We start from the raw sequence: 27,565 nt of genomic DNA on the forward strand, positions 1-27,565 counted from the left end.
GACTTTCATGTAGTAGGAAGAGAAGGCTGGCTCATACCTAATGCACAATTTAAGCTGTGATTCAGGTAGTCAACCAGGTTATTTACATCTCCCTCAATGTCCAACAAGATTTTAAAATGCTAGAACATACCATAATACTTACCACTTTATTCCCCAGACTTCCAGAAACTCTTGCTTTTCCTGTCGGTAATGTATAATTTAATATAAGAAATGCCTCATTTAAACAAGATCATTTTTGTGTCTTAGGTCTAAAGAAATGTCTTTTTCTTTTGAATCTTGATAGGAGTTGAATCCTTCAGAACAGGGTGGGGTGCCTCAGCTAGAACCCGTCCTGTCCCCAAGGTAAGCACAATTCTTCGATGGCTCACTTAGAAGTGGTGTTTATGAGTTAGTTTGCCAAGTTTGTTTCAACGTAGACACTCTAGTCATGCAGCTCTAGTCATAACTCAGTACACTTGGGTAGGAAGTATGCTCACCCGTAGGCAGGACCAAGTTGCTAGCTGGTTAGTACTTGTTTGTACATTATCAGTATGAGCAGGGAGATTATAGGAGGACAGCTGTTTGGCTTTTCAGCTAATGTACAGTGGCTGCTGACAGTCATTCCTTTCTGCATCTTTAACCTTTTCACCCGCAGCTGAACGTGGAACGTCACCTCCTGCATGTTGCTGACCTTTTGATCAACAGAACTTGCACTTGTGACTGGGTTTGAGTGGTGAAGGAATGGAGGTGGCAGGTGCTGCCATCCTGGAAAGGGCTGATGCTGGGCCAGCACCTTCCCAGAAGCACTGCCTAGTTTATACAGTTCAGGCCTAGAACACCTGTGAAGGTGCAGAATAAATTATAACTTTAGTTTTTTTATTATTTTGAACCAACAAGAAGGTCTGCAGAGGCAAGAGTAGCTGGCCCAGCCTTAAATTCATGTTTACTAAATGCCATACTAGGGGGAGATAAGGCATTGGCTGACTGGCCCACTGCAGCTGTCTCAGAATCTACACTCCAGATCTGTGGCTTTAAACATAAGAGTTTGCTCTGTTGTATCAGGACGAGAGAATCTTGCAGTTATTAAACTTAGGCTACCAATAATAATAAGTATTCAGTAACAGGAAAGAATGTGGTTGTACGCACAAAGAAACATCTCATTATTGCCTCTTATGGGCTTGTTACTTCCCCTCATTCTGTTTAGCATAACAGCAGTCCTGATTCTCCTGAGGGTCTCTGGAACTGCACTCTTCTGCTCAAATGGATTTTTATTTTTTTTTAAGTAAGCAGTAATAATTCTCTGAATTGCTTGTTAGGGTTTTTTGGTTGAGTTGCCTTACAAATGTAGGGGTTGGTTTGCTTCCAGATTTAATACAGTCTAACTTGGAATTTCCCCTTTTGTCAATATTAAAAATACTTCGTTTACAATGAGGCTAAGAAAGAGGAAAGGTGGAAGTTGAGCAGAAGTGGAATTTTTTCTTGAAATTTAAAAAAAGATCCATAATCAAGTAATACTAGAGAACTTGTATGAGGAGCATTAGTAGAGCACTAATATCTTCTCTAGTGGTGGATGACACAAAATATGACAGAAGGATACTCCAAAGATTCACTAATGCACAGTTGTTGCAGTTGATAATTTTTAAAGACCCTTGAGGAATTCAGACGAGTAAGTAATTATCCTGAATTATACTATATAAAAAATTGTAGCAGAAATTGGTAGTAACTGACCAAAGATTTCCCAATAGCGGTGAAGCAATATTGTATTTGTGGAATAGTAGTAGTGGCGGTGTTCTTAATATGAGGAAGGTAAAGATGTACATACATAATGCTTGTTTATAACAGAGGCGATTTTTAATTAGCAGATAATTGATTTGACCCTACTCTTTGGTTCTAAAAGTCATGGCTCGCTTATACTAAATAGGCAGCTTTTCTATCAGTGCTTTGGAACAGGGATTTTTTAGATTTTTTTTTTTTTTTTTTTAATTTACCACTGTCGCTAGTCTCTGATTTTGGTTTCTAAACTACTGGTACATTGATGAGAGTGTGGTACCTTCAGCATTGCCAGAAATCTTGAGTATTTTCACTGGTGTTTTCTTTCTGCAGTAGATATCTGTTGCATAAAAATGGTAAATTCTGCTATTGATGCCATTGTACAAAGTGGTGTCACATGCCATGAGTTTCAGCAGAGGCCAAAATATCACTTCAGGTAAGTGACATGCCAGGAAAAGAGCTGGGCTGATTCCTGAAAACCAGCTAGATCAGCAGAGCGTCTCAGGGCCTTCACTAGAGCTCTCCACTAGAAGAACTCCATCCTGAGATAGCTTCAGACAAAGCTCTTTCTAAAAGTGGATTGCTGAAAGAAATCTGCTTATGTAGTGAGCTCTTGAGAAAGCTGGCAGGCTGTTGATAAGTGAAAGTGGTGAGCAGGCTTGGAAGTACGTACTCAAGGGATCTGTCTAAAGACTTGACCATCCAGTCTGAGTATCTGAAGAGTTCACGTATTCCCAGAGAGCTTCAGATACTACACGCTCTAAAGCGCAGGTCATCATGAGTCGTGTTTCCTGATTGCATACTCTGTAGCTAGGGTTGCAGTGGAGGATGAGCTGGCAGGCTTATTAATATGCATATTTCTCTGATGGTTTGTCCTATTTTTAGGCCTGTGGATGGAAAAATTATACCTGCTCGACCTCCCCCACCTAAAGGTGCTCCTGGAAGGCCACCTCCACCAAAACTCTCTGCAGCCAAGACCTCCTCCCAGAAGGATGCTCTTTCACGATCTACTTCTAATATAATTCCTGATAAAAAACCCAGCAAGTTCAGGCTGGGACCCAAGAGAGCAAAAAGTCAATTCTTTAAAAATCCAGATCCAACATTACCTCCTAGACCTAAACCAGGTCATCCTCTCTACAATAAGTACACGGTGAGAGCTGAGGTATTCTGTCTGAGACTGTTGTTTGTAAAACAGTGTTGGGTAAAATAGTAGTGAAAATGTAGTAAAGTAGGTTACTGTGATTGGCTTTCAAAGTGCATCTATCAGCATAATCTTCCTTAGAAGATACTAATAGATAAATAGTAATACGTACTGTAATGTAATACTGGATAAAGCAATATATACATGTGAAGAATAGATATGTGTGTCTTTTTTTTGTGTATATATGTAATATTTTTATATATATATATATATATGTATATACACACACATGTATATATCTTTAATGCATAGCTTTTGGTTTTGGGGGGTTCTTTTTAACAGTCACCAGTTCTGAATTCTATTACAGCGTGTAAAACGATGTTAAATAATTGTGTATGTATATAGTTTTTCTCTGTATATGTCAAAATGCTTGAGAAAATTGGGGAAGCATAAGAACTTAAAAAGTAGTTTACCTTACCTAATGAAGCCTGCAACAAGTGAGGAATGTATCATCACTTACTTTACATTTTTGTCCTGTTGATGCCATCCCTTTTCATTGTAAAAAATGTTTATTTTTGGTTTTGCATGTGTTGTTAGGGAATATTAAATATAAATGGATCAACGTTTCAGATAAACAGGACAGAGTCTTTCCCCAGATACTTGAAACTGGTCAGTGATCAGGGCTGGTGATCACTTGAACCAGTGCTGTTGTCAAAAAAAACACCCACGCAGTCATAGCATGAACAACGTCAACATTCGGCCTGAAGTAGAAGCTTTTTTTGCCTTCTTTTTGATCTTCACTCTTTCATTTAGCTCCTTGGTGGAGCAGAGGAGCAAGGAAAAAAAAGATGAATCTAGGTTGATAGTAGGAACAGCTTTTAGATAAGGGAAGCATGTTGCTTCGTCTCTGGTGTAGCCACAACTATTTACACGTTTCTTCGTGACATATTTTTGTAGATGAGATTTTTTAAAGTAGCAGACCACTAGTAATTCCCTGCCCTCAAGTGTTACTGTAAATAAAATTTTCCTCCCAGGTTGTTTTTCCAGTGCCCTCCATGAGAAATGAATGCATTTCTGTGACAGTGTGTTGCTGGACACCATGTACCGTATGGTATGATGCCAGTTAAGTGGCTAAGACACTTTTAAAGTGGATGACAACACCTGGCTTTCTCCAAGTGGCAGTTCTTAGCACCAGCAGTCCATTCTGGATGCCTTCCAAAGGAGCTTGTCCTCTGCCACTGGACTTCTAAATGAATTATCTGTAGTAGGTGGTTTTAATAGTTCCATCATCTGACCATTTTCACTTGCACTGGGAATTTTGGGTGCTTAGAAATGAATCAAACTTCTCCATTTGCCTGTGTTTCTATTCAAGCACCCTGTGCCTCATGGAGTTGCCAAGGAAGATTGTCTCCCCAGGAACGCTGGAGAGCTGTCCTGTAAGGTAAGGCATTTTTTCTGCTGATAAATATTTAATGAGCAAGACTCCTGTTGCATTAAAGTATTAAGTGCTTTAGGCTTTAAAGGTTACACTGAGGAACGTAATAGTGGTTTATTAAATCCTTGTGTTTCTTTAATAAAAACAAAACGACCAACAAAACCCAATAATGGTGATTTGCCTTATAGCAAAGGGACATTCTGCTTATGGAGCAGAGCAACAGTAATTACTTGGAGTGCCAGAAGGGAGAGGAAACTGGTAAAGTTCCTCTGTCTCATGGGGAGATAATCACTCCCTTGGCTGAGTATCTGATAATTGGGCAAAAGATTAAGTGAGTAGTTTTATGAAGTTCTGTACATGATATTTCAGTGATTTGGCTTTGACATACAGACTTGCAAATATTTTTCTCTCTCTGGTTCTACAGAACCTAACCTGTTTTTAGGGCATTACTATTAAATAGCTAGTATAAAATATAGCTATGAGCAGCCTTTTTGATTATTCTCAGAAACCTACATGGCTGAAGTAGATTTCTATGCGATTTGTTGTTATCTGTTTTAATTCATAGTATTCTGGCCTTATCTTTGTGCATGTTGGGCTTTTTTGGTTGGGTTTTTTGTATGCAATGAATGAGTTTGAATGTAATTCACGCACAGTGATTGTCATCAGTACGGTCTAAAAATACCTAGTCAATGGAATAGAGAAGGCGACTCAACATTTTCCATATAATTTCTCTTTATAAAGATCTTGCAAAAAAATTGTCATTTCCCCTCAGTGTTATCTTCTTGTAAGCCAAAGCCTAGTGGCTTGCTCACCCCTCTAAAACGCCCAGCAGTCAGCAGATGTGCTGCCCCTGTCGAATGTGCTGGGGAGGGCTGGGCTGGGATATTCTCTTCAAGCAAGGAAGAGTAACTGGTGGCATGCACTACTGAGCAGCAGTCCAAAATTTGGCCACATCAATGTTTTATAAACATGTAAAGGGTGAGTGTCATGAGGATGGAGCCAGGCTGTTCTCAGTGACAACCAATGGTAAGACAAAGGGCAATGGGTGCAAACTGGAACACAGGAGGTTCTGCTTAAATATGAGAAGAAACTTCTTCTCAGTGAGGGTGACAGAACACTGGAACAGGCTGCCCAGGGGGGTTGTGGAGTCTCCTTCTCTGGAGACATTCAAAACCCACCTGGACGCCTTCCTGTGTAACCTCATTTAGGTGTTCCTGCTCCAGCAGGGGGATTGGACTAGATGATCTTTTGAGGTCCCTTCCAATCCCTAACATCCTGTGATTCTGTGTGATTCTGTGAACCCTTGCAATGAGAGTTGCTGGTAACACTCTAGATTTCTGGCCCACAGAAATACCTGAGGCTTTGTCCATACTGGGAAAATTTACATGCCTTCTCTTCCTTTTACTGGCTTAAAAGTAGATTTTGGTGAAATGCATTCTGATTTACACTGGTGAAAGGTATACAGAACTGAGACCTATAGCTGTGTGACCAATAGTAACCATTGCCTCCAAAGGTGATTCTCTGATACCAGAGCACCATTGTGTTCAAAGTCAGAAAATTACTTCCAGAGTACATAACAGAGAATCTCTGTTAGTATCTTACATGATTTATAAACTACTTGGATTTATTTGTTGTTGTCAGGATTCAAACCACGCTCCAAAAGTTTCTGACACAAGTGCGCCTCATGCTGTAGTCCTGCATGATTTTCCTGCAGGTAAGTAAATGTGAATATTCTGGAAGCTTGCTTTACTCCAGGACTTTCAAATGGGAATTTTCTTAGGAATTATTAGAGCTTAAAAATGATGAGGATGCTCAGCCTGCAAGGTCTGCATGTAGAGTTGTTGAAATCCATGGGTTTAGCTATAGTTGGGCCAGTCTTTTACTTAAAGCTAACTGGTTTATCAAGTATGATTAAGACTTTTTGAAAACTTGGTCTGGTTTTGACTGTGGTATTTAAGAAGGTTTTACTTACAGAAAATCAGTGAGTGTGACAACTACCATTAACTGAGATGCTGCTGTCTTTCAGAGCATGCTGATGACTTGGACCTTCATGCTGGAGACATCGTTTGTCTTTTGGAGAAAATTGATACCGAGTGGTACAGAGGAAAATGTGGGAATCGCACAGGGATATTTCCTGCCAACTTTGTTAAAGTAGTTGTATGTAGGCTTTCTGTACATTGCTTGCATAAGATCCTATTGCATTTGTTTTCTTGTTCTATTTTACTATAGCTCCTGTGTATTTAGCTCCATTCTGTATTTAGATAATCTCTTTTCCCTCTGGCAGCAGAAGACATATCAACTTGTTTGCATGGTATTAGAAAGACGCTTGATTTGGCACAAGCAACTTGTGTTATGGGGATTATTTTGCTGTTAATTTGAAGACAAGTGAGAAAATCATGGCCCTTACCAGATTCTCTTTGTCAGCTTGTCAGTTTCTCAGAGTCTACGAAGCAGACTATTTTCTACAGCTGCGTGTAGGAATCAACACTCAGGAAGACAGTTGCTTTTTATGCCTCCCCTTAGCCCCCCAGCTTTTCTTATTTTCTTCTCCCTTGAGCTGTGCGGGAATCACCACTTTTATAGCCAATTAGTGAACGAGGTCAGGGCAGCAGTTGGATCCAATGAAATATGTGGGTTTTTTTTCCTAGAATATATATTTTTTTTTCAGCTGGATCAATTTGCCTAAGTGGCTTACTAAGCGGCTGCACAAATGGCTGTGCTGGCACAGCGCAAGGATATTGTGTGTTTGCAAATGAGCAGCTTAAAGCAATCCTGTTACTGAGTGTGACACTTGACAGTAAATGGCAGGCAAGAGACAGGTGCTGGTTTGGAGCCCAATAGCAATTAGTTGAGTGCTTCATCTTTAAAAGTGATACAGTGTGATTCACTGCGTCAAAAGCTGGGTCAAATCTATTGCAAGCCTGAGTCTGAGACTGAAGTCCCTTTTGCGACAGTAGAAGGGCCATTGGGCTCCCCACACCAGGCCGAAGGTCATGAAGGAATGCTAAAGTGACGCTGGGCACCAGCAGCTGGGCACTGAAGACACAAAGTGTCTGTGTTGAGCTGGGACAGCTGGCAGAGGTGAGCACTGCTGCTACAAGGACAACACCAAGCATTTAGAATCATAGAATTGTGTTGGTTGCGAAGGACCTTTATGATCATAGAGTGCAACCATTACCCTAGCTCTGCCGAGTAGACCTCTACATCATGTCCCTGAGAACCTCATCTTATGCGTCTTTTAAACACCTCCGGGGATGCTGACTCCACCACTTCCCTGGGCAGCCTGTTCCAATGCCTGACAACCCTTTCTGCGAAGATTTGGTAACTATGAGAGTATAATTTGTCTGTTTAGTTTAGTTTTAGGCATTATTGGAGAAAAATTGTAAAATTTGAGAAGTGCTGAAGAATAAGAACTAAAGTGGGGGTTAGTAATAGTAGCACCATGCTCAATTTGCTTTCATGAGAAAGATTGGTTAGCTAAATTGATTCGCTGCTTCTACACAGACCAACAATTTAATATAAAAGATCTTGCTACTGCTGACAGCTAATAGAGAAAAGATTTTATGGTAAAGCAGTGGAATGAGTATTTGGGTCAAATTCAGCATTGATACAGACAGATACAACTTCATAAAAGCTAGGGAAATTGTGTTTCAAATTTCTATTTTATTTGTAAAAGGTGGTTACCCTTTTGAATGCAAAAATCTTTTGTTTCAGCAAAATGAAAAAAAAAGCAAATGCAGTACATGAGGCTAGTTTAATGAGTGAATTCTCCTGTTCATTTGTGTCAGATTTGATCTTGATACAAGATCACTATACAATACGCTATAGTGTGGTTTATGATATTCAGCTGGGTAGTAGCTTAGGTCTGGATGAGTAACAATACTACATGGTTCTTACTTCCACAGGCCCTTCAGAGCACCACAGATACCAGCTCTTCTAACAAGAGCATTGCAAAGATTATGTGTCCTAACAGGCAGCGTGATTTCCTCCAGTCCTTCGCATAAGCTAATGCAACATTCTTGTTGATTTTTGTGAGAACTGGCTCATGCGATAGTGAGCTGTAACCCAAAGCTCGTCGCTAGGGTTTCTAGGCTTGTAGCCTTATCCATCCCACGGGCCATCCTTCATGTCACACCAAAATTACAATTGAAGTCCTCTTGTGATAAAGGACTTGAATGTTTTCTGTTTGATATATCCATGTATTGATTTTCTAAATTATGTTTCTCCAATGCAAATGAGAATTGTGAGAAGTGTTTTTGTTTGGAGGAGAGCTGGCTACCAAAGCCCAGAAAGGATAAATGTAAACAATAATTTTGTCTATTGTGATATATTGTGCTAGTAAATAATAGATAGCAATTACCAATGCAACAGCATCTAGTAGCATCCAGTCCCATATTTTGTCAATAAGTCATGCAACAAGTAGAAACAGTAAACCAGCATCAAATTGTGCTCCTACGCATGAGATTGAAAAATGAGAAATCAGGCATACAAACCCAAAATCTACATTAATATGGTCATGTATCATAGCATGCCAGCAACTTTAGAGTGTCACAGAGGTCATAACTAGAGCTGATGCTTAGCTGAAAAATAGATTATTTTGACCAGTTCCAAGTTTATTGTAGTTATGTTGCCATGAGCTTGAAATGGAAGACTTTACTTTTTTTGTTGGTTTACTAGATTGATGTTCCAGAAGAAAGCAACAGGAAAAAAATACCCTGTTCATCACGATCTATCAAGTGAGTCAGATAAATCTTACTTTTCCTCCTCATTTTGATATACTAGGAAGTAAAAAGAAAGATAACTTTGAAGCAGGTGTTATCTGTGCTGAGGTTAATATGGTTAACATTTTCTTCATCAAGATATATTTTAACAATAAGGCTCTCGAAACATAAAGTTTATGATGTTTTAATAAAACTCACATCCAGGTGAAAAAAAGTGTAAAAACTCACTTCATGGCTTCAGAAAGCTGGTAGATTACTTTATAATAAATGTTTATGTAGATGTAGTCCACTCACTTTCCTTCCTTTTATGAGCTATATTAGAAGAGCATTTCCCATAGTTTTTCATGAAAATTGGTTACAGAAACAGTGAGCCAATCTGATTAACTTCAGCAGCATTGCACTCTCTTTACTCCCGGCCTTGCTACTTTCTTCCAGTATCCTCAAGGTGTAACACGGTCAGGCTCCTACTCTTTTGAAAGAACAAGATAAAATGGGACAGGATACAGCTGTACGTTAAGTAAACAAATCTATCTAACCTTAAAGTGTATAACTATACAGGTTAATCTAAAGTTCCCCAGAGTAAATTATCAAATGTACTTCAATAACTTTTAATTTCTCATTTGCAAACAACTTGTACTAAAATCTGTGGGCAAGGAACAACTTTTCATGCTATTTCTACTTTATGATGATTTGATTTCATGATCATTCATTACAGCAATTGAAACAAATTCAGGCAGAGGCAGGAACCACTGATATCAGTGGGATTATTTGATCTGTTCTTCAGATCGAGCTTGGCTTGTTTTAAAAGAAACTTTCATTTTTGAAAGCTGCTTCTGCAACTAAGTAAGAAACAGAAAGTGCTAGCTCTAGCTCTGTCCTGAAGCTTTTGCAAATAGTTGAGCTTCTTACATTGGTTTAAATGCTATGATCCTATAGAAGAAATTAAAGCCTATTATCACCTTTTTCCAGCATGGTATTTCTGATAAATCAATTTTTTTCCTAGAATAATTTCTTAAATCTATTTTATTCATTTATTAAGTTATTAAACCTATTTAAGTGACTAAAAAAATAATTTTTTTCAGTGCTATACCAAATTACATTAAATTCATCAAATGCATTGATGTTTCTTTCTTCAATAGATAAGTTATTTCCCCATGCCTGGGGTAGATTATACAGAAAAATGTTTGTCATCGTAGATACAACTAGCTTCCACCTGTGAAACTGCCATGGGTTTGAGATTTGGAACAAATACACAACACCCACCCCCCACTCATGCTTGATTGCATCTCAGTTGGATGCTAGCTCAAAAAAAAATCAAACTCATAACAGAAGTATATCAAGACACTTACTTGGATATAGGCAAAAATATAAAATGGGAGAGGTAGCCCAGGAAAAAAAAGTGTTGTGTTTTTTGTTGTTGCAAAATAAGATAACAGCCAGGAATGGGGATGCAGAAGTTGCATCCAGCTCCTCCAGACTCCATACTCATCCTCCTCACAAAGCAGAGATAAGAACCAGGGCTAGACCCCCATTTTCCGCATGTTCTAGCTTCAGTGCATTCTTTTGTTATTTTAATTAAACATATCAGTCCGTATTTTGCACAATGATGCTTTATTATTGAGTGGACAATAACAATAAGCAAGCAAATTAAGTTTCTTTTTTGTTTGTGCAGAGGTCCAAGATGTGTAGCAAGATTTGAGTTTATTGGAGACCAGCAAGATGAGCTCAGTTTTTCAGAAGGTGAAACTATCATCCTTAAAGAATATGTAAATGAAGAGTGGGCCAAAGGAGAGCTCAGAGGCATGTCTGGAATTTTCCCCTTGAACTTTGTAGAAGTAATTGAAGATCTGCCTGGAGCAGGTATGAATGCTTGCAAAAAAATCTTCAAGAACATGGTTTTGTACTGCATGCATATAGGCAGCATATAGGAGAAAAGTCCAAAATGACAATGAATGCAGGAAAGAGGTAGGAAGGGACAAAAGATAGATTTAAAAAAAAATCACAAGGAATAGTAGGACTTCTTAAAAAGCTATTCTTAATAATTACTCCATCTAAAATCTCTTATCATTAGCAATGTTTTGAATAGTCATTGCTGCTATTCGAAGTTGTGCTTTACTTACGTAGGTACAGGAGCAGCACTGAAGAACAAGGTGGAGGTTTCTTCTTCCCTTCCTCAGGTAATAAAGCTTTTTAGGTGAGTGCCAGAATTTACATAGCAGTTTCACAGATTTGCATAGACTTTCTATTATAATGTCAGATTAGCTGCACAACTTTAAACCTGAATATAACCCAACTAACTCCCACAGCACACAACGCTGCATGGTCACATCTTGAGTTCTGAGAGCTGGCCGAAAGCGATTGAATTCATAGCTTCTGGCAAATTAACATAAGTAAATTTTTATCCTTTGTGCTTAAGCAAATTCTTGTTAGCTCTATTTTAAGGATTGCTGCAGTGGTCTAATTTTGAATTTATTAATCCTGTCCGCTTCCACCAGTGATAAAAAGGAATGTGCCCGAGCCTAGATGAAATTCTGTGGTAATTGCTGAAATGCCATTCTAGTCTACATCTGCAGTGACACTATTGTATTAGAAAAGTCAGGACACCCATGTTCTGTGCAGCTGCTTTCATCAGTATCCATCAGCTTATGGGCTCTATTAATGCTTCTAAAATTAATGCATGTATTTTCTGTTCACTTGAATAGAACAACAGACGCTCAGTAGAGTGGTGTGAAGCGCTTCATGATTTTACAGCAGAAACCAAAGATGATTTATCCTTCAAAAAGGGAGACTACATCCAAATACTGGAGCAAGTAGATTCAGAGTGGTATAGAGGAAGACTGAATGAAAAGGAAGGGATTTTCCCAGCAGTTTTTGTTCAGACCTGCTCAGGTACAGTGCTGCTACTAGATGGCAAATCATTATTCCTTGTGTTGTGACAGTCATGGCAGAGTTCTGGGAGAACCCAGCCATTCCATTGCATTAACAAGCCACACACTACCACAGTCCTTAGTATCCTAAAGCTGAACTAAGCATTGAACCAGCCTTTCTAATACTGGCAAGTAATCTGGGAGGTGACACAAATTCTGGGATGGTTCAAGTGTGGTTTGGGCACTGGCAAAACAGAACCATTGAGCACTGCCCTTAGTAGGAATTCAGGGGTGCAGAAGATGGGAGGCAACCAGGTTCTCAGTCAGCTGAAGAGAAACGCTGCAGCACAGCCAAAGAGCTGGTAGAGCTGTAAATAACTACAACCGTTGAGTCTTGGCACAGAACTATTGTAATCCCCTTGGTGAAAAAAAGGAACACACACTGCTTGCTCTCCTCAAGCTTCTGTTTGGTCCCCGAATCAGTGCAGTCAAAACCTTCACAGAGGACACAGAAAAATCATAATTCTTTCCCATAGTTTTTGCAAATAAAGCCATGAGTGAAAGCTGACAGAAAATAAATTCCACCTAACTGACAACTAGCACACACCATGTGCTGCTTCATCTCCAAGTAGAAAGAGGAAAAGGCAGCTTCTATTACATATTGCCATTGAAAAGTTCAAGTAAATGAACTTTAAATTTAGTCCTCCTAGAAGCAGAGCCATGAGAATGTGTTAGTACTGTAAGATGCACTGGTGCCAGAGGAGATTTTTATTCCAGTAGGAAAGTAAATTTGCCAAGTAGCAATAGTAATAACATCTGGACATGCAGTAGAACACTAGAGGGGAGAAAAATGCAAGAATGACAGGAGACTTCTTCAGAAACAGAGATTTATGTCACTCCAATCCGAATAACTTGTCTTGTCCATGTTCTGCAGCCAGGGTAGAGCTGTCACAGTCTGGAGGAGGGAAGAAAGGAAAAGCCAAAGCTCTTTATGATTTTCATGGAGAAAATGAAGATGAGCTTTCCTTCAAAGTAAGTAACTCAGCCCAATTTTCCAAAAGGTCTTATGCTCCTGAAGAATGCAAAAAAATAGGAATTATCTGGTGTGAAAATAGGCATGAAACAAGAAAGAACAAAGCACATAGAATGGGCATAGATATTAACAAGTTTGATAAATGCCCTCTCTCAAAAATCTTTTGCCTTTCACACTTTATTTCATATTGGCAAACTTTTCACTGAAGACTTTAAAAAGAGGTCACGAGTTGCAAAATTCCTTTGACTCTCTGATACATGACAAGACAAATAAACCTAACTTTGCAGTACACTCAGTTCTTGATCAGTTGGTATGGTCAAGGGAGCCTCTTTTTTAACTAGAAAGACAGCAAAGAGAAGGAGGATCATGTAAGAGAGCCAGTGCTACAGCAGCAATGCCTCTAAGGGACACCTGGTACAGCCACATCTAAATGTTTAGAGTTGCCATGGGAGCGAGGGGAGAAATTAAATAGTTGCTGGATGCTCAGATAATATTAAGCAGCATGAACAAGAAACAGCATGCCCTTGTTGATTCAAAGTCATGATTTAGGTAACCACGTCCTCAAAAGCAAGTTTCTATGAAACAGCAGACTTCCACAGCAGGCCCAAAATTGTGATTATCAGGTAGAAAACACTATTTTTCTCTTCTAAAACTAGCAAAATAATTTGTTTCAGTATTAGCAGCTTGCAGCACTGAAAGGATAGATGATTCTTTAAAGCAGAAAAGGGGAACGGAGGTACTGGCAGAAAGGCCAAGGCCATGATAGTACTTAAGCTGAAGGCATGGGACAATGAAAGCAGAAACAAGGATCAAACAGGAGCTGCAGTTTGTTTTGAACAGCCACACTAGTGATTTTTGGGAAAGTTTCCAAAGGAAGGAGGGACATTTCTAACTGCTGGAAAATATTTGTACTAAATTGAGAAAAGCAAGCTTTGAAGTGTTTGAAGAAAATAAACCTCATAAGAGAGCAGGGAAATACACACAAATTAACGAGTAAGGCGGGGGCCTGTGAGCAGCTCTCTAACATACCTGCCTACATGGAGAGCTTAAGCAACTCAAGAAGTTGCCCAGCAGCACTGTTTGTTCCTTCTGGACAGTGGTGATTTTTCAGCATAGACAAGTATTTACCCTAAAAAAAAAAGCTTCAGTTGGTTTTCGCAAAGAAAAACTGGCCACATCCTACTTTTTCTAAATGACTGATATTAATTGCTTCTGAATATCATCAGCTATGCATGCATTGTCACAGCACGGTAAGCTGTCCTGGCTCATGTTACTCCTTCTCTTACAGGCAGGTGATACAATAACAGAGCTGGAATCTGTAGACGAGGACTGGATGAGTGGAGAGATACAAGGAAAGTCTGGGATATTTCCCAAGAACTTTGTTCAGATTTTAAAAACACCGTGAAGTGTTGCCTCTCTTTGAACTCCCTGCATGTGGGAGAGAATGTTTTCTATCCTAAAGGCACAGCAGCAAAGACATCAACATGTTTTGACTATCAATGTTTTGCACTACTTTTTCTAGACAGTCATAATGGAATCTTGAAGTCAAATAAGAAAATTGTAGTCTTTCGTGATGGTGTATGTAGTCATGCTTCATGAATGCTCCGAGAGCAAATACAAGCAGGATTTTTAGCTGTTTTCAACTAGGGAAATAATGTGGTGCAACACCATTTTAACTTAAATAGCATTCTAGTATGTTTACTATCTGGTATTACATTTATCATGCACAAAGTCTGCATAAAGTAAGCTTCTTTGGGTTTCTTTAAAAACTTTTAAAATGCAAATTAAAAAATTATTTTAAAGATATAATTACAGCACTCACTATGTAGATCAAGTTTAATATTCAGGTTTCATTACTGCTTGACTTCCACCTTAGCAGTAGAATCCACTTGTTTTATGACTTAGAGGATGAAGAAGATAACTGATATTTTATAGCAGGAAAATATCAAATCTAATACTAGATAATCTAATTTCAGCAAGAGGGAAAACTCAGAAGCGAATTCCTGTGTAGTAGTCTTCAATTCTTAGCCCAAGCTGCTTATACAGAAAGATCACAAAACTCAAGTATTTTGCCTCGTAACAGATAATGTTCATATTGGTATGAATTATCTTATGCCTTCCTCAAAAATCCTTTCCAGCTGTAGGTTTAGATTCTACTACTGCCCCCTGGTCTTGGAGCACCATGGTTCCTTCCTTCCAAGCTGAAGCGAGCTGTGACAAACAGTGTTTACTGGGCTTTCTCAGCCCCCTCCATGCAGGAGCTGCACTATTCCAACTATTTGCCCCTCCACTCCCTTCCTGTAAGTGGAAAGCCAGTCTTCACTCAGTCTGCATTTCATTTGTCACTCAAGCACTGGAACATACTTCAGTAACACTATTCCTGTCCTTAACATGAAGGATATTATACAGCCTTGGTTTTATCTTTCAGCACACATGGGATTCGTTTCCAATTTGCTACCACATACCAACTATACTGAGCATCATTATAAATGGTCTGTCAAGGCCTTAAGGAAAACATGCCTGGCAGGAGGTTACTTCAAGAAGCTTTAACAAAAGCATTTAGCAAGAAGCAGTAGCATGACTTGAACGACAAACTAAGACATGATGGAGGTAGCTTCACGTTGTATGAAATTCTGGTAGTCAATTCCTTTTTGCAACGCTTGGCTCCTGACAAAAAAAGTTAAATGCATCTTGATTAACTGCTAACTTCATCAGACTGGAATAGAAAAAAATTATGCTGCAGTTGGCCCTTTCATTGCTGACAGTATTCTGTCACTTTTGTACTATATAACAAAAAGGAATCAGTAAGCTGTTAGCATGAGTCATTACTTCAGAGAGATGCAAGTCTTTAGGTATCAAGGTACCCTCACAAGATTTCTCTTTGTGGGTCTGGAAGTTCAGGCTGCAGAAGGGCCAACAGTTGAGTGGTGGGTGGAAACAAGAAACTAGAATAATGACTGACCTTGAGATAGTTTTGACTCAGTCTGCTTACAGCTTTATTGATATGAGGTCTAAGTGTTACAGGAACAAATACCTACTGCAACAAAAGATCAGGGTCCATCTAAATGGGTGTCTAAGCTGGTGAGGGTAGCCCTGCCCTCCCTGCGCACTGCCCTTTGGCTACCGTCACAGCAGGCAGAAACAAGTTGAGAGCCAAAACTGAGCTGAAGGACTCCCCTCGCAGCAGAGAATGGGCATCCGTTTTTGGTAGCAGACTGGAGTTCACCTGAAGCAAGCCCGAGGAACATAGGTCCGCAGCACCTTTGTGCTCTGCAGTCACTGTTATGCCACAGTACTTTCAAATATAGACACAGGTGTTAGCCCACTTTTTTAAGTCTAAAAGCTTCCTGAAGTGTTTTATATTTAAACTGCACCAATGCCATTCACACAAATAGGGGATGAAGATCACAAAAAGTTTTAATGAGCTGAGAGCTGGATTTCTACTTTCATTAAGGGGATTAACATTATTAAAACATTTATAAATGATGTGCTATCCTAGAACAATGGAAACATCATAATTTATACAGCTATTGTTCAGTTTTACAATCCCAAACAAGCCTACCCAGAACTCCTGTGAAATCAAACTGTAATGTAAGCCCACCTCCACCCCTCCAAGGACCATGCTTCCCACTCTCCAAGTTGTTCATTGCAATAAACCAGCCATCTCCTTCTAGAGAAATCCAAGGAAACAAATACATAGATAGCTAGCTTTCCTGACTCCTGCAAGCCCACTCAAAGCTTTTCAACCATAAATTTGCAGTGGATCACTCTATTAAATCAGGCTCCTCCCACCACGATCTGTGCCAACAGTTCCTCAACCTCCAGTGAGCACAGCAGGGAGAAAACAGCAGAACCAAGCAAAGCCCACCCCAACAAACAGAATACCGGGTCCTCACCAGAGGCACACTGCATCATTGTAGGGGTGGAGGAGGCTTAAGTGTTTGTTGTTTACTGTTTGTCTGGCAGTTTTCTAAGATTTTGATACAAGTCTCAGAGTAGAACTGAATTTTTATATTTTTTTCAATTTCCTGTTCCCCATTTTTTATAACTGTGTATTGATCAGTTGTTTTTGTACCTTCCACTGAATGTTTAAAGTCCGTGCCTGTCAGCGACAAGACCACTCTGCTTTGTTCTAATCATCTCTTGCCTATTATGCAGGGCAGGAAGAGCAGCAGCGCCTTCTATTCAGAGCAAGGAGTGCCATCTAAAGGCTGCTTGCATTACTGCAGGCAGCTATAACTTAGTAAGTTAGATGCTTGGCTTTTACAGGGAGGGATTTTCTTAAGACTTGATGCCTAGTATCGCCATGAAACTGCATACATATCATAACATAAAATTCTTAAGTACACTGCATAATCTGAAAAAAAAAAACAAAACAAAACACAAAAACATAACCCACAAAAACAAGAATGAGGTGGAACAAATCCTAACTGCAATATAGTAGCAAATTTCAGCTGTAAACTTAGTTAGCTAGAGCCCCACATTACTATAATAAAAGCCTAATTTGTCAAAACATTGTTTGACCCACCCTCTGGAAATATCTTCAGGAAGACATCATCTTTCTTCTGTGTACAGCTAAGTGTCCTAAGTAAATCTTTGTTAAGTCCAGTAAGTTTGTTATGGTACCTCTGTAAATTAAGAATGTATTTAACCAATAAATTTTTATAATTAAGTTGTAAAGGCATTTTTATTGTCTTATGCTATGGAGAGCTGAGGTCTCCACATGACACGACAGTTCTATGGATCTCATTCTGCTTATGAATTTAACTCAACAGGAAAAAAACCCAGCCAACGAAACCCAGCCAGCCAACCAAAAAAACCCCAACACCTCCAAATAAGTAATTCTGTAGTTATCACATCCCTTCATGAGTAGTCCAAATCCCTCAGAGAATCCTGATGGATTGAACACATTATTGAAGCCTTCAAACTTGGTTACATTTCACACCACCTATAGAAGCTACGACATCTGCTACCTGCAACAACCAGGGTATCACACAAGACAGTGATGCTGTACTCCTGTGTGACAAAATGAGTGGTGATGAAGACGAGCTGAGCCTCCGCTCATTGGCAATTCTACATTTCTTTAAGTGTGCTCTGCTGATTGCTGCTATTTATACACCATGATTTTTCAGCTGATATTTATACAGAGAACACACAAAACTTCCTGCTTACTTTCCCCCCATCTGAAATAATTTTATAAATCATACATTTACCCAGAGCCGAGCAGTCTACTGTAAAAAAAAACCACCACCACCACCAACACACAAACAAAAACAACACCAACAAAAAAACAACAAAACCCCACACAACTGGAAAAAAAAGCAAGTACTTGTTCTTTCTCTAAATTCTCTTGCGCAAGCCTTTTTGCAATATATACTTACTTGTCATAGAGCTGAAGGAAAAACTAACAGGATAAGACACACAAGTTTTCAGAAATTACTCAGAACCTCAGGATCTCTACACCTACAGAGTACAGGCCAGCTGCAGTCCCTTAGGGTCTGATTGATGGAACTATTACAGCCAACACACATCCACAGCTTGAAAGCTCTGACAGATGTTATCTGATGCAGGGCCTGAATATATGCATGCATGCATATATATCTACATACACAATTGCATTAAAGCTTACTGTACAGTAGGTTCAGGGCTTTTGAGTCTCGCCACACCTAGCCTAAGTCATGGTTTGTTTTTTTTAACTCCAGTGGAAAGTTATGACTTTTGTTAGAGAAGGGGCAGTTGTAGCAATTTATGGCTTCAAAAATATGACTCCAACTCTTGAGGAGAATGACACCCACACCATACATATGAAAAGAGCAAAGCAGATTAAAAGCAGCATTATTCCCTTCTCCTGTTTCAGCATCACGAAAGTTTTCAACACTCCCTATCCTTCCACCAACCTGGAAAAAGCAGAGCAAGTAGGCCTATATTTACAATCCAATAAAGACAGTTACCTGAACAGTCATGGGCTGTTCTAAATATCACCTTCCATATTAAAATAGTAACTTGGATTTACAACATGAAATTGCATCACCTGCAGTCCTCTAAATAAATTAGAAAAAAATAATTTCATATATTATTTGGTCCAAGCCAGAAGTATCGACTAGAAAAAGGTAAAAATCCCTGATGCTGAAGAGCAGGGTCCCTCTACTTTTCCCCTACTATCTTTGTTGCAACAGTAACATTTCATTACTTGCCTACACTTCTTGTCCTAAACTATTTCACAGCTGACTACGAGAGCCACCACTACTATCTCAGTAACCTCCCAAAATAGGTCAGTATTAAAAAAAACATGCTGACAGTGCAAAATATCCCTCATATTAGTGAGAAGACAACTCTTCTTTTTAAGCCCACATAAGCCTAACAACAAGCAAAAATGGTACATGCTATGAGATAATGCAAAAAGTGCTCTTAAAGTGATTTGCTGGGTAATTTCAAGTGCTTTATTTTTGGAACATGGACCATTGCCCTTTTACAGTAGAACTTTTGCCTGAAGTTCCACCAGTTTTTCAACTGGGATTATGGTTACCTCAGTTCTGACAGAGGTTAAAAAACTACATACAAGACTAGTCTTGAGCACTTTCTGCATTTCTACACTAACACTGCAAACAAAATTACAACATAAACAGCTCTCACCTTTTGAGTATCAGAGACCAAAACCATCCCCTAAGAAGTCATATCAAATTACCACCAAGAAACTTAAACATGTACATATGTAATTCTCGAGTAAGTCAGATGTATCTGTAAGACTTCATTATAATAAAAAATTCTGGAATCAGAAGTTTTCCTGTGTGTCACCCCATTTGCCCTGTACAATGCTCCTCTTTGAAGCACCTTTCACCCCTGTAACAGAAGCTACAACCTCTGCACACATCCACAAGATTTTTTTTTTTGTGAGGATCAAAATTACTGGGAAAAAAACCCCCAACATATAGAATGCTTGGTGTTGTACATTCCAATAGCACCTTTCAAAAAGGATAAACCACATTCTTCCACTCATCTCACAATGCCAATCACAAAAAACAGATTGCCAAAACAAGTTTTTTCTTTTATAACTAAGACAATACGTGTACCTTATTAAAAACCCATCCACATATGCAATACCAACATTGCCCAGTAGCAATACAGGCAACCAAATATTAGTTCTGTATATTAAAACTTTTATTTTCATTCAATTTTTAGTTTCAGACAGACTCTTGCACAGGCGGCTCATATCCATCAGCTCGCTCTACTTTAGTGCCTGCCTCATCCCCAGACGGTTTTCCAGCACCACCACCTTCACCATGGAGTTCCATCAGCTTGCCCACTAAAAAGAAGAAGTATTATATATAAATAGTGAGATATGCACCTATTCAAAGTTTAAAATTACTGAATTTTTCATCCCACATAAATTAAACCACGAGAACATTTAATGTAGGTATGACCAAGTCCATTCCAGAAAGCTCATGCAAAAAGATGCGACTGCATTAACTCACAGAATTGGACAAGAATAAGCAGTGAAATAACAGATAATAATTTTTTGTTGTGTTTTTGTTTTGTTTCAAACAAAAAAGAAAGGTTAAGAACCTGCTACTGCATTATATGGGAATGTCAGAAAATGGGAAAATAGAATCATTCCATGTCATCTGGGACCGAAACATTTTGTCATCATTCATTCCCAAGACAAAGCGTTTTTAAACATTCAGCAGCAGTTTCAGGCAAGAATTCAAAAATTCTCCAAACGGAATTATCACTGCCAGTCTTTCAAGCCTTATAGCCAAATATTGGACTAGAAGGACAAGCATTTTCACTACTACAGCTACTAAAGCTTATGATGCTGCTTTAACATCTTGATCCAAAAGCAAATACATTTTAAACAAACAGCTTCCCACATCCCCCTCTTAAGACACTAAATGTTTGCAGTAATTGACTTACATTCAAACTTGGGCTTCTTCAGCATCTTAACCTTGCGAACATAGACATCGTGAAGAGGGTAAATGGACTGACACGCCTTCTCTATGTCTTTACCAATGCTGTCTGGGATCCTGAGGAATCAAAGAGCACATCAATAACAGAATGCTAAAAATTATGCCTGCTTCTTCGTCAGCAACACGTTTAAAGTAATTATTAAAAATACGTAATAGTCTACAGAAGTTTCCATCATCGATAAATACTACTTTCACTTTCTGGCAACTTTATTCAAGTACGTTTACATTATAAAACATATTTTTCTTGCAACGTTACGAGGAACATAGTGCAAGTGTGCTCATTTTGAGACCAAGGTTGCAAACTTTTAAAAACAAACAGCATACTTTGGAAAACCTCATTCTATCAGAACAAGCCGTAAGAGTTGCAGCCACAGCTGACAAAAATTACAATTTTAGTCTGTAGAAACAGGAATTGAACATCTCTGGAGAGTCTGATTTTACATTTAGGCAAACATGATGGTTGATGAAGTCAAATATGATGCAGAGACAGCATTTGAGGGAAACGGCACAGTAGCTTTTCAACATGAGGCACCTTGCCTGGTCTCTGCCAAACAGTATGTGAAGCACCAGGATTTTTAAGTACTCTGTAACAACTGACCAACAAACAACTATTTAAACTGTAAGGGAGAGAAAAAAAGAATAACACAGCCAAAGCTTACAGTTTATTGACAACTTCTTTCAGGTCATTGGTTTGGACCTCTCGGTTCATGATTTCCATCATCTTCCTGCGAATCTGTCGAACCTGCTGATGCTGGGCATATGAGGTCTTGCGGATTTGGTTATTACGCTTCTTTGTAAAACCCACACAGAAGAGGCGCAGTAGGTAACCATCGGTTGTTTTGACATCTACATGGGCTTCAATCATTGTCTAAAAAAAGAAAGGATCATTTATCATCAACGTGACAGACAGGTTTCTCAAAACCTTACACCTGACATTCCTCAGTACCTGCTGCCACTTCAAACAGAAAATTTGCAATGCACCAGCAGTTACCTCCTTTCCCAGAGGCAAAAGAGACGAGACCTTGTTCTTTACACACCTGCCATTTTTTGACCATGGAGCACATTTTATCCCGGGTGAGGTCCATTCCATGGAAGTTGGTCAGACAGTTTTTGCCCTGAACATCCTCAGTTACCAGTTTAAATTTACGGAAGGCAACCTCATCGTTCTGCAGATCAGCCAAACTCACTTCAAATACACGACCCTTTAGTCCATCGGAGGCAATTTCTGTAGTATGAAACAAAATAAAACACCTTTAATTAACATTAGAAAAGTATTATTCTAATTAGATACTGAATTTCCACTTGATGTTTTCTAATAGTACATAAGGCCACTAGCTTCACAGCTCTGAAGTTTATCTTGGACAAGAACAAATCAACTCAGGGAACCAAACACTGTATTTCGTTAACTTCGTGTGGAATCTTTTTAAGAGAAGTCTATCAGATGCTGAACACAAATACCAGTATACTGCGAATTCCAGCAGGTGTAATAGAGCGGTTTAAGTGGAAATGGTTACAAAGTATTTGGAAATTATGAACAATAATGATAACGTAAATATTAAAAACCACATGCTCAGCAGAGATAAAGCAGCAACAAACACTTCAGTACAGTCATTTCACAGTTCTGCTTCTAACAACACTGGCTGGGTTTACAGTGACACTTACCTTACTTGTTTCACATGTATCCAGTTCAAAATAACCATAATCTTTGTAACTTTAAGTGCAACCAGAATAGCATAAGGTAACTATTTAGCCATTATACACAGCTAACCTTACAAAAACACTCTTAACCTGCATTCCTAATAGCAGCTTCCTCTTCCCAAGATGTCAGATCATATAAAAAACCTTTTATCACTCAGCAATACATTTGCATGTGCTTCCACTGAGTTAGCTATTCTAGCTCTCAAGAAAGATCTCTTTACCTAAAAGCTTCAAATTTCAGTCTCTTCTAACACAATGGTCTTTATGATCCTATTTATAACCAAGGTCTCCTTGTAAAACTGTCTTCATGTCTCCCTCTGTGATAATCAGATGATTCTTTAATTCCTTCCTGAAACACATCAGGTTACCACACTAGCAGCTCATTAGAAACTTGAGGCATGTCCTATTGTATCATATCCATGGTTTGGTACTGTTCTACAAACAAGAATCACAGCACATCAAATTCCCTGCAACTAAGCTAGTTTATTTAAATAACTCTTGTCAACTTAAGAAAATTCACTGAAATCAAGCAAATAAGTTATCTTTTTTTTTTTTTTTTAAACTTCCAGGTTTTTAATATAATGAGCAAAAAATATTTGTCAGCACTTCTTTAATCGGGTCTCATTTGGAGCTAGCACATGGAACAAATACATCTCCCTCTAGTCCACAAAACCCCACTACTCACTAGTTCCTTGAGTCCTGGTGACAAGCGTCTTCCCAATGTTTCGGATATTAAACATTGCTGGTGCTTTGACATCATACCAGTCCTTTTTGGAGAAAGGATCAACCCTTAATTTGAATAGAGCAGAAAAGATTTTTTTACTCATTTTTTCGAATTAAATCGGGCTGAATTAACACTTTCCTCCCCACACGCTTTGCAGAATGGAAATGCAAACGTCAACATTTTGTGCTTTAAAGGTGGACAGGCTGGTAAGTACGTGAATACAGACAGTTAATGCTACCCACTAGAGAGAAGCAGGCATTCATTTTATTTACTTCGAGAAAATGGAACTGCAGAAACATCATAAAACCAAGATGACAAAAAAATCACTTAGTGCAACTGTTCAGCTCCTGCTCAGGAGCAACACAAGCAGTGCACTTTAACTAGCTTGCCCACGAAGGCCCCGTTTCATTTCTTAACTTTTGCAGTCAGGGTGCACCAGACACGACGAAGCCTCGCACCACCACCACCCGAGCGCCGCCGCTTCCACAGCGAGGCAGCTAACCCCAGGCCCACTCGCCGGCCCGGAGCCGGGCGCGGGGCGCAGCTCTGGCCTTGCCTTCGCAGTCGCCGAGCGCTTCCCACACCGGGGAAGCCCAACGCCGGCACGGCGGGCACATGGCGAGGCTGCAGGAAGCGCAGCTCGGCCGCGGCCCGTGCCCTCCCCGCCCCGGCCCGGCCCGCCGTTCGGGCTGCCGCTGCCGCTCCCGCCGCCACGCAGCTCGCCCTGCGCCCAGCCGCCGCCATGACAGCAGCAGCAGCCGCCCGCTCCCGCTCCCGCCCGCCGCCATCCGTCCCGCATCCGCGGCATCCTGCCGCCGCGGCGCCCCGCCCTGTACCCCAGGACCCCGTCTCCTCCTCTCCCGGCCGCCCTTACACTTTCTTCTTGGCGCCCTTCTTGCCGCCCTTGGTGAGGCGCTTGTTCTTGCCGACCGCCATAGCCCGGCCCCGCTGGCGAAAAGGGCGGAAGAGGCCGCTCGCGCGAGATTATAGGAGCAGGGCTCGCGCGAGAGCTGTGGGCGGAGGCGCTCCCGCGAGAGCGGGGCCGCGTCTGGCCGCGAGGGGGCGGGCGGCTCCCTGGGACGTACCACAGCGGGGCGAAACCAACGGCGCGGAGTCCGAGGGGGTGTCGTGTCCCGGCGGGCACCGGCTGCGACAACGGCGGGATTTAGCGGGGGTGGGGGGAAGAAAGAAACGAGGAAACCTACTAAAAAATTAAAGAGCAAAAAATCAGGGCCTTGTGTTTCCAGCACGCAGCCCAGTCATGACACCAGCCAGCCGGTCCCGGCCGGTCCCCGCTCCTTCGAAAGGCAGGAAGAGGCCAGTGTGAAGGAGCGAGAGCAGAGCTGGGACCGGGCGTGCTGTGGGTAGCAGCAGCAAACGTGGTGGGTTTGCCCTGGCCACAGGGACGGGGCTGCGCTGGCCGAGAGGGTGTCGGGCAGTGGCTGCTGACGGGCCCTCGTTGAGAGGACGAAATGTGGCAGTGGGTGGGTGGTACCTGCCTGTGTGCCTCTCCCTGGAGAGGGACACGACCTCCGTGGGGCTCCATCAGGATCCCCCGATGGTCAAGGCAGCAGGATGGGTGTTTGATGGGCAAAACAAGTCCTAGCACTTCTGAGGGGCACCCACTTGCCTGAAAGGGGACACAGGGGGAAGGGATGCGTGGGTCCTGAGGTGATGTGTGCCAGTCATGGACACACCACATTGTCCAAGAGGGGCAGGAGCATCTGTCAGTCACCCCAGAAGTGATGGTGACATCCTGCCCTGCTGCCAGGGAACGTGGGATCATCCCCTGCCACCCAAGGGGACCCCGTTGTCCTGCTCCCCATTGGACACGTGGCCCAGGCCAGATTGCATGGTCGAAGGCAACATGGGCAGGAGGCACCCGATGGGATGTGTGCAGCAATTCGTTAATGACTGCCTAATGACCTTGGGGCTTCTCAGATGCCTGGCTCACCACACACATCCCTTGGACCTTGCTCTTTGCCCTACTCCTCCTCCTGGATCCTTGCCCATTGGGCCTAGCTGGGGCCAGTATAAAAGGGGTGCAGAGGAGTGGGAGGGATCCCGGAGACCCTGAAGCCATAAGGGAAACTCAAGTGCTCACACAGGTGCGGGACATGTAAGGAACCAGGGTGTCTGTGGGAGGAGACTGGAGGGAGCCCAAGCATGCAGTGTTGGGGGGAGGATATGTACGGGATACAGGTGTTGGGGCAGGGGGCAGGGGGGGGTGTTCCATAGGGGAGCCAGGCTTCTGGGGAGTGCTGAACTGTAATGGACCCAGGCATCCAGGTGGGACCCTCAGATGTCCCAGGTGTCTGGCGGGCTCCCTGTGCATTTAGAGGAGATTTGTAAAGGACCTAGGTGTCTGGGAGAGGGAATTTGTAGAAGAATCAATTGTCCAGGGGGGGTTTTCCAATTGGGGGCCCAGAAGTCCAGATGGCCCTGACTCTACTTTCCACAGGTACCCATGGCGGGCTGGGCCCTGTGCATGGCTGTGGTGCTGGCAGTGCTGGCAGGGGCGGACGGTGAGAGCCGCTACGAGAAGTTCCTGCGGCAGCATGTGGACCACCCCCAGACATCGGCGCTCACAGCGCACCGCTACTGTGAGACCATGCTGGCACGCCGGCGGGTGACGGCCCCAGGGCGGCCCTGCAAGCCTTCCAACACCTTTGTGCACGCACCCGCTGAGGAGCTGGTGGCTGCCTGCAGCCAGATGCCTGATGAAACGGGGTTCCACAGCACCCCAACATCCATGGACCTCACGGCTTGCCGCCTGCGGGGGGGGAACAACCGGCCACCTTGCACCTACCGGGCCCGGCAGCTCCAGCACCACGTGCGTGTCGCCTGCCTTGATGGGCTGCCTGTGCACCTCGCTGGCACCCACCCTCCCCCTCAGTGAGGCTTGACACAGGGGGCTGTAGGGGGGAACGTGGTTTTCCCCTCCCACTGGGGGCTCTGTCAGGGGGGGCTGCAATAAAGGAGCTGCCACAGGCCTTGGCTCTGGCATCAGCTTCTGAGGGGACCCTCAAATCCTACCACTGGGTGCTGCTGAGCCCTCTTGGGATCCAAGATGGACCTGATCCCATGTGCCTCATAAGTCCCTGGCTTTTCCCAACCTCCTGGATGTCCCATAGCTCCCAGGGTGCCTCTGACCTCTCCTGTACCCCATAGACTCCTCCCATGTTCCCTGACCCTCCCTTCCTGGGTGCACCATAACTCCCCTGGGTGCCCTATAACCGCCTCAGGGTCCCCCTGATCCTCTGGATGTGCACCCAACTCTCTCCCCAGCTATCCTTACCCTTTGAGTGTCACATTGCTTTCCTGGATGCCTATATCTCCCACACAGTCTCCCAGTCTCCCATGTGCCTCATAACCCCTTGGGCACCCCCAACTTCCCCCATGCCTGCCCCATAAACCCTCCGGCACCCACAGTCGTCTCTCCTACCTGCCTCTGACCTCATCTGGGGCCTCTCCGCGGCTGAGTCTGCTCTTGGGCCCCCTTGGTGCCCCCATGAAGCCAAGCACTGCTTGGGGCCACACAAATTTGGGTGGGATTTCATGTGTTTCAACTTGTGTTCATCACCTCTCATCCTGTCATTGGGCACCACTAAGAAGTGCATGGCTCCCTTTGTCATCATTCCTCCCCATCAGTACTTACCAGTACACTGATATAACCTAATGAAATTTAACAAGGGAAAGTGTCGAGTCCTGCATCTGGGCAGGAGCAACCCCAGGTTCCAGTATAGGTTGGGAAATTACATATTAGAGAGCAGTGTAGGGGAAAGGGACCTGGGGGTCCTGGTGGACAGCAGGATGACCATGAGCCAGCACTGTGCCCTTGTGGCCAGGAAGGCCAATGGCATCCTGGGGTGTATTAGAAGGGGGGTGGTTAGTAGATCGAGAGAGGTCCTCCTTCCCCTCTACTTCGCCCTGGTGAGACCACATCTGGAATATTGTGTCCAGTTCTGGGCCCCTCAGTTCCAGAAGGACAGGGAGCTGCTGGAGAGGGTCCAGCGTAGGGCAACGAAGATGATTAAGGGAGTGGAGCATCTCCCTTATGAAGAAAGGCTGAGGGAGCTGGGTCTCTTTAGTTTGGAGGAGACTAAGGGGGGACCTTATCAATGTTTATAAATATATAAAGGGTGAGTGCCATGAGGATGGAGCCAGGCTCTTCTCAGTGGCAAACAATGATAGGATAAGGGGTAATGGGATCAAGCTGGAACACAAGAGGTT

General features: G+C 42.1%; 3 protein-coding genes and 1 non-coding gene across 19 annotated transcripts in view; 2 read left to right on the forward strand and 2 right to left on the reverse strand.

Moving 5' to 3' along the window:
- Window positions 1–18,225, forward strand: part of SH3D19 (SH3 domain containing 19) — an 83,667-nt gene extending 65,442 nt beyond the window's left edge. For 9 of the 12 annotated variants that reach the window (XM_065062686.1, XM_065062675.1, XM_065062676.1 and 6 more), the window contains 11 exons: window positions 284–342; window positions 2,635–2,911; window positions 4,263–4,331; window positions 5,967–6,039; window positions 6,352–6,482; window positions 9,003–9,061; window positions 10,719–10,906; window positions 11,171–11,223; window positions 11,749–11,935; window positions 12,848–12,945; window positions 14,235–18,225. In XM_065062686.1, the coding sequence (XP_064918758.1) occupies window positions 284–342; window positions 2,635–2,911; window positions 4,263–4,331; window positions 5,967–6,039; window positions 6,352–6,482; window positions 9,003–9,061; window positions 10,719–10,906; window positions 11,171–11,223; window positions 11,749–11,935; window positions 12,848–12,945; window positions 14,235–14,351 (1,311 nt within the window). In that variant the 3' untranslated portion in view covers window positions 14,352–18,225. The remainder of the gene's footprint in view (window positions 1–283; window positions 343–2,634; window positions 2,912–4,262; window positions 4,332–5,966; window positions 6,040–6,351; window positions 6,483–9,002; window positions 9,062–10,718; window positions 10,907–11,170; window positions 11,224–11,748; window positions 11,936–12,847; window positions 12,946–14,234) is intronic. The other 3 variants (XM_065062677.1, XM_065062678.1, XM_065062680.1) reach the window with 1 other exon arrangement.
- Window positions 18,226–20,082: 1,857 nt separating this feature from the next.
- Window positions 20,083–24,430, reverse strand: RPS3A (ribosomal protein S3A). Of its 2 annotated transcripts, none has more exons than XR_010472531.1 (6): window positions 24,207–24,430; window positions 23,294–23,397; window positions 21,948–22,161; window positions 21,570–21,778; window positions 20,858–20,967; window positions 20,083–20,249 (listed from the first exon to the last, which is right to left on the reverse strand). XR_010472531.1 is itself a non-coding variant. In XM_065062739.1 (6 exons), the coding sequence occupies exons 1-6, from the start codon at window positions 24,266–24,268 to the stop codon at window positions 20,128–20,130; spliced, it is 795 nt and encodes a 264-aa protein (XP_064918811.1). In that variant the 5' UTR covers window positions 24,269–24,429; the 3' UTR covers window positions 20,083–20,127. The 2 variants fall into 2 exon arrangements, 1 of the variants encoding a protein (XP_064918811.1); XM_065062739.1 differs by having other exon boundaries at window positions 21,948–22,135; window positions 24,207–24,429.
- Window positions 20,530–20,599, reverse strand: LOC135579490 (small nucleolar RNA SNORD73). Its single transcript, XR_010472638.1, has one exon. It is a non-coding gene; the product is annotated as a small nucleolar RNA SNORD73 (small nucleolar RNA).
- A 102-nt stretch (window positions 24,431–24,532) lies between the features above and the next one.
- On the forward strand, window positions 24,533–26,324 carry LOC102098159 (ribonuclease CL2-like). 4 transcript variants are annotated; one of them, XM_065062743.1, is made up of 2 exons: window positions 24,533–24,714; window positions 25,794–26,324. In XM_065062743.1, exon 2 carries the CDS (start codon window positions 25,800–25,802, stop codon window positions 26,229–26,231), a length of 432 nt encoding a protein of 143 aa, XP_064918815.1. In that variant the 5' UTR covers window positions 24,533–24,714; window positions 25,794–25,799; the 3' UTR covers window positions 26,232–26,324. The 4 variants fall into 4 exon arrangements, with proteins under 4 accessions (XP_064918815.1, XP_064918817.1, XP_013227606.2 ...); XM_065062745.1 differs by having other exon boundaries at window positions 24,583–24,711; XM_013372152.3 differs by lacking the exon at window positions 24,533–24,714 and adding an exon at window positions 24,825–25,440.
- The last annotated feature ends 1,241 nt before the right edge of the window (window positions 26,325–27,565 follow it).

This window comes from Columba livia, chromosome 4 (genome assembly GCF_036013475.1).
Source record: "Columba livia isolate bColLiv1 breed racing homer chromosome 4, bColLiv1.pat.W.v2, whole genome shotgun sequence".
NCBI classification, from domain to species: Eukaryota; Metazoa; Chordata; class Aves; order Columbiformes; family Columbidae; genus Columba; species Columba livia.